This window comes from Kryptolebias marmoratus, linkage group LG21 (genome assembly GCF_001649575.2).
Source record: "Kryptolebias marmoratus isolate JLee-2015 linkage group LG21, ASM164957v2, whole genome shotgun sequence".
NCBI classification, from domain to species: domain Eukaryota; kingdom Metazoa; phylum Chordata; class Actinopteri; order Cyprinodontiformes; family Rivulidae; genus Kryptolebias; species Kryptolebias marmoratus.
The window spans coordinates 15,919,748-15,925,703 of record NC_051450.1 but is presented as its reverse complement, the minus strand read 5'-3'; the positions used below and the strand labels follow the sequence as shown (position 1 = coordinate 15,925,703).

The window sequence follows — 5,956 nt, the reverse complement described above, 5'->3', positions numbered from 1 at the left end:
TTTTTTTTTTTTTTTTGCTAAAGTTGTAATCTTTCACCCACTCCTCGCGCCGCCCGATGCTGTTCCAGTGTTCACTGTGAGACTGAGCCGCGCGTGGAACAGGAACCTTAATGTCATTACAGAAATCTCAATCAACAAGGCGCTCTTTGAAGATGATGAAATGACGCAAGCTCCCGGTGCGTTCATCCTCCGAACAGAAGAAAGGCACGCGCAGGATGCAAAAAAACACACAAAAAAGTGTGAAAAGCAGCTTTAACCCTCGGTTTTGAGTTCAGTGTTTTGTTATTGGCTGCTGCCGAAAAGGAAAAAAAGGACTTGTATGTTTTTGCCCTTTTGTGCATGTTTTCTTGTGTCTGTTAGCAAAATATTTCCTGCCCCACTGGACAGATTTTCATGAAACTTTCAGGAAATAATATCTGGATGGACCTCTACAGCTGATTAACTGTTGGAGTCATGATAAAGCAAGATGGCCACCACATCTAATCAACATTAGCCAACACAAAAAGCACTACAACTGAGTCAAATTTACACATATCGAGCTAAAATTCAACGTGGTAGTAGCTGAGAGTCATTCCCAACACATACTCTGAGCGCGACCCGTTCCATCGGATTGCACAAAAGATTATCTCAGGCTGGAATGAGAAGGAGGCATTTTAAAGACTTTAAGTTCTGTTTGAGGCCATATTTCGGCACCAGAACCACAGAATTCATCGTAAAAGGCACTTTTTCAGCTCGAAAGCAGCTGAAACTGAAGCCAGATGAGTTAAAATTTGGAGAAATGATTTGTGATGAGGCTCATGCGGCCGTGAACACCTCCTCCGGCTCCGGCTCCAGTCCTGGAGCGCCTCCACTTCCTCTGCTTCTGCCTAATTGCAGGAGTGGAGGCACCTGTGAAGCTGCTGGTCCAGCTGCAGCCAGTCCACAATTAGCCTCCTGCCAGAAAAACAAAAAAAAAGAAAAACGTCTGCTCTGCACGGCTCGCCGCCTCGTCGTAGCAGGAGTTCACGGCGTCCGTCACGCTCCAGCCACATCCTGTGGGGTTGTTTCTTTTTCCTGCTCTGTCGGCATTCTGGTTATTAATCCCCGGGTTTCCTTTTGTTTGCAGTGTTTTCCGCTCCGCTGCTTCGGCTCCCCGTGATCCCGGCTCTCCTCCGCTCTTCTCCAGCCTTCAGTCAATTACCAATTAGTGAAATTAATACAATTTAATCTGCGTCTGCCTGGTTTAAAGTTCATCTGTGCGCTGTGAAATTTATAACAGCCACAAATATATGGATATATGTGAATATATATGTGCATATGTGTGTATATTTGGCCGCCTGCATGGTGCACGAAGCTCAGCCACGTTTTAAAAGTCAGTTCCTGACAATCTAACCTCATCTGTCGGTGAGTCCTGCAGCATTTAATGTTTCCGCAGAGGGACCTGAGATGAGGCTCCAAGGTGAGAAAAGGCAGCTTCACCAAACGGCTCGGGCTGGAATTTGTTCTTTTTTCCTACCGCAGGAAATAAAGATGGTTTTGGAAGCGATTTAAGACTTTTAAAATGTACAAACGAGTCATTATTGAGCAGAGCCTGGCATTTGTCTTTGGATAAAAATGACTTAAAAGCGCCCATTTGAGCGGAGAAGATGTCTGAACCTGATCCCCTTCAGCTGGACATCCCCTCCACGGTTCGATTTAAAGCTGACTTCCTGTGTCGTTTGATATTCTTAGTGTCTGATCTGAAGTTTGCTGGACTGAGTCACGTTTCTTCACACCTTTGAAGACGAAAAACTGTCCAGGATAAGAAACCTTTTTCCTCCAAATGCTTTAATTCAGCTTTTTTTAAAACAGGAAGTTGCGCTCGTTCCTCCGCGCCCGCGGCTGCTGTGTGGACGCTGTAAACGCTTCGCCGTCGGAGCTCGTTACCGCCGGCCAAACAGCCAAAATGGAGCCGTCTCCACAGGCGGGTCGTAGATCTCCAGAGGCCCGCCAGCATCATTTAGAATGAGTTGTGTGCTCATTCGCCGCTGCCGCTGCGGCCATTTTGCTCGGGTCTAATAGTCATAGCTCAACCCGAGCATCCGAGGATGACTTCGCCGAAGGGCGCCTGATTTGTTCCTGCTGAGGGCAGAGCGGCGCGGCGAGAAGCCACGGGTGGATTTATTCCCTGATGTCAGGCGTCGTCTTCTAGCTCACAGCAACGCAGCGGTAATCACACCTCAGGTTGCTCCAGCTCAACAAACCCGCTTACTAGTTACACTTTCTGACCAACTAGTGGCACTTCTGTTCAACTAGTTGAAGCACGAGTCACAGAAGAGTCCCAACTAGTAGCTTTTTAACCATCCTGTGGCCTTCAGGTCAAACCGACACGAAGCTTTTCTGCTGCTCTCTTTTCAGGGCTTCAGGAGGGTTAAAGCGCTAGTAAACCACTAAACTAGTTGACCACTGTGCTGTACAAGTTAACTAGTAAGCACCAAAAACCCCTACATGTTAACCAGTCGAACGACGGTCAAATGTGCTCAGTAGCTGACTGGTGCGACCTAAAGACTTAACTAGTTAACTCGAAAATGCTCACGAGTTGAATAGTTGACTTGTTTTTGTCCTTACTAGTTACTGGTGTGCCCCAAAAAGTGTCAACTAGTTGACTAGTGTGCCTAAAATGTTGACTAGTTAACTAGTGATGCCAATTTCAGCCAAACTAGTTGACATTTTTAGGTGCAGTAGTTAACTAGTAGGAGCACAAATGTGTAATCTAATCAACAAGTGAGCGTTTTAGAGTTAACTAGTTAAGTCTTTAAGTTGCACTAGTCAACTAGCATGTATGTTTGGCAGTCACTAGTCAACTAGTTACATTTAAGAGTTTCCGATGCTTACTAGTTACTAGTGTCCCAAATAAAGGCAACCAGGTAACTAGTGCACCTAAAATGTTGACTAGTTAACTAGTGATGCCACATTTAGTTGCACTAGTCAACCAGTTGACATTTTTAGGTGCAGCAGTTAACTAGTAGGGGCACAAATGTGTAATCTAATTAACTAGTTGACTAGTTAAGTTTTTAGGTTGCACTAGTCAACTAGTAGGCCTAATTTGTGTAGATTAGTTAACATGTAAAAGTTTTTATGCTTATTAGTGTGCCAAAAAAGGCAACTGGTTAACTAGTGCACCTAAATGTTAACTAGCGATGCCAAATTTAGTCACATGAGTCAACTAGTTGACATTTTTAGGTGCAGTAAATAACTTGTAGAAGCAAAAATGTGTAATCTAGTCAACTAGTGAGCATCTTAAAGTTTACTAGTTAAGTTTTTAGGTTGCACGAGTCGACTAATGTGCCTGTTTGACAGTCACTAGTCAACTAGTAGGCCTAATTTGTATAGATTAGTTAACATGTAAGAGTTTTTGGTGCTTACTAGTTAACTTGTGTAACAGTAACTAGTTTGGTCCGGTGGTCTAGAGTGCTTTAAAAAGCCACTAGTTGGGACTTTTGGGCTACTAGTGCAGAAAAATGGCGGACTAGTATGCCGTGTGCTGCAACTAGTAATACTAGTTAGTGTTTGTTGAACAACAAAATGACCTTTTGTTTTTGGCTCGTTAGCTTTAAAGGTTTTAACAGTTTGAGCTTCATGTTTTTCTCCATGCAGGTGATTTATGTCGCTCAGTTCTTTTGAAGCTTTAGTCGCTGTTGGATTAAAAACTACAAATCAAATCCAAAAATGGCAGCAAAAGCAGGAAGTTCAGCTCAGGAGCGACTCCAGTCTTGGCTCCGTAATCATCTTTAATTTTTCCTCCTTTCTTTTTCCCGCCCAAGTCAACCTGATGTTGCTGATTCTGCGAATTATTCAAAAATGATCACGGTTCCCGGCGAGCCGCGTGGATGAAACATGGCCGCCCCCGAGGCCCGTGCGCGCCGCTGCTCCGCATAATAACGTTGCCGGGCAGCGGGCGGCGCGGCGTGGGATGCTGAGGAAATTAACAATTAGCGAGCAAATACAGATTAATTAAGACAAACAGCCGTTTTCTATTTAACCTTTATTCCTTTGGCGCTCTCATCGATTAGTTATCGCCAATTAGGAGGAAGATGTACTTCAAAGGACAAACGGAGTGAGGCTTTTGGCGATTCAGGAGCTAAAAAATGTACATTTATATGAAATGCTTCATAATAAACATGCAGCTGCGAGTACCGATTAATTATCTACACATGAAGTAACCTTCAGTCTGCGATCAAACTGACCAGAAGGGGTTAAAGAATAAATAAGAATTAAAACTTGAGGGATAAACTGGGGACAACATTAACCAGATGCTGGATCTGTTCGAGTGATGCACCAACTCAGTCCTGCACGTAAAACTGAAACGTTTGGTTTTAATGTGAGATAAACCAAGACCAAGACTCTGACGCTTATAGAGAACGGCAGCAGGAACTCATGACTCCAAGCGTCGTTAATTAAAGGACGCAAACTTTCCAATTAAATAAGAACCTAATGAGCCACGTGTGTCACAACACCGGGTGAAAAAGGATCCATTCTGCTTCCTTGAACAAGTCAGTCAGGATCTGTGGGTCACGTTTAAAACACAAAATCATAATCAGATGTTGAGACTTCAGCTGATCAGTTCTGCCTGAGCGGTTTTAGGGCTACCTTGCTTTTATGCAGATGAGCAGCTGTTGGTCACGCCCCCTTACTGAAGGATTAAATGCACATTTATATCGTCACAAATTCAAACGCTGAGGATTCTGACTTTGGTGACAGCGCCGCCGGCAACAGAACGTTTTCCTTTTTTCAGCAGAACAAACATGATGGTCTTCCTGTAATGAAGTGGGCGGAGCTCCACTCTGGGTTGCTAGGTAACGGGAATGTGACGCAACAATCCCGAGGTTTTTTGAAACAGGTCGTTTTGCATACACCATTCAGTTATTGCTAAAAAACTGAGGGTTTTTTGGGCGCTTGGATTGTTTCTAGAAGCAGTAGATCCCCAAATGGGAAAAAAAGTGAATTTTGCATGATAGGTCCCCTTTATCTCTCCTAATAGATGAAACCACAATGAACAATTTCTCAATTTGGTTTTGTTTCTGAGTCATCTCGGTGTCTAAGCGGGTTACTCACCTCCAGGTACACGGCCCAGGGCATGACCAGCGAGGCCACCAGCAGGTCGGCCACGGCCAAGCTGACCACCAGGTAGTTGGTGGTGGTCTGCAGCGAGCGCTCCCGCAGCACGGCCAGGCACACCAGCACATTCCCGAACACGATGGCCAGGATGAGCAGGGAGTACAGCATGGCGTAGTAGTTGCACTCCTCCCCGTCCGCCTCCGCCGCCTCCGCCGCCCAGCTCCCGTTCTGCTCGTCCCGCTCGAAGCCGCCCGACTCGTTCCAGAGCCGCTCGGAGCTGCTAAACATCGCCATGGAGACGTCCGGGTGACATGGAGGTGAGATGTGTGGCAAACCTACCCTGGAGAAAGGAGCACTGTTTCAGCGTTTCGCCCGGCGGACACAGAAATCTTTTTTTTTCTTCTTTTTTTCCTCTCGGATTCCCATGCAAACAGTGCATTTCTCCCACCTCGTTAGTCAGATAAGTGCAGCATAATAGTCCTCAGATGAAGGCAGCGTAATTTCACAACAAAGGCCCGCTGGGAAATTGCCTCTTAGCAACTGTAGTCGATTGCACAGATAAATAAAAACCTAAAGGCTGAAATGCACCCCGGCGGGAAAGCTTTTGCCTCTTTCTTTGCAGCGTTGTTTAAGTTTTTTTCAGGCTGAATGAAAAATGGAAGCAATATTGTTGGTTTTAATGGAACAGTGATTCCTGTAAAACTGCTCCTGTCTGTTTCTCGTTTGTTCCTCTTTTATTCCTCCTGGAAAACAACAACAACAACAACAACAAAAGGGAGAGAGTGGAAGCGTTGAGGAGCTGGCAGCCTGCTTTAGAGCAGTGTCAGCGAGGTTCACTCATCATGGAGGGCTAACAAGTCCGAGCTGCCCCCCCCCCCCC

General features: G+C 45.4%; 1 protein-coding gene across 3 annotated transcripts in view; it reads right to left on the bottom strand.

Moving 5' to 3' along the window:
- Positions 1 to 5,956, bottom strand: part of drd3 (dopamine receptor D3) — a 27,960-nt gene that overhangs the window by 20,793 nt on the left and 1,211 nt on the right. For all 3 annotated transcript variants that reach the window (XM_017406356.3, XM_017406358.3, XM_017406359.3), the window contains exon 2: positions 5,074 to 5,416. In XM_017406356.3, the coding sequence (XP_017261845.1) occupies positions 5,074 to 5,370 (297 nt within the window). In that variant the 5' untranslated portion in view covers positions 5,371 to 5,416. The remainder of the gene's footprint in view (positions 1 to 5,073; positions 5,417 to 5,956) is intronic.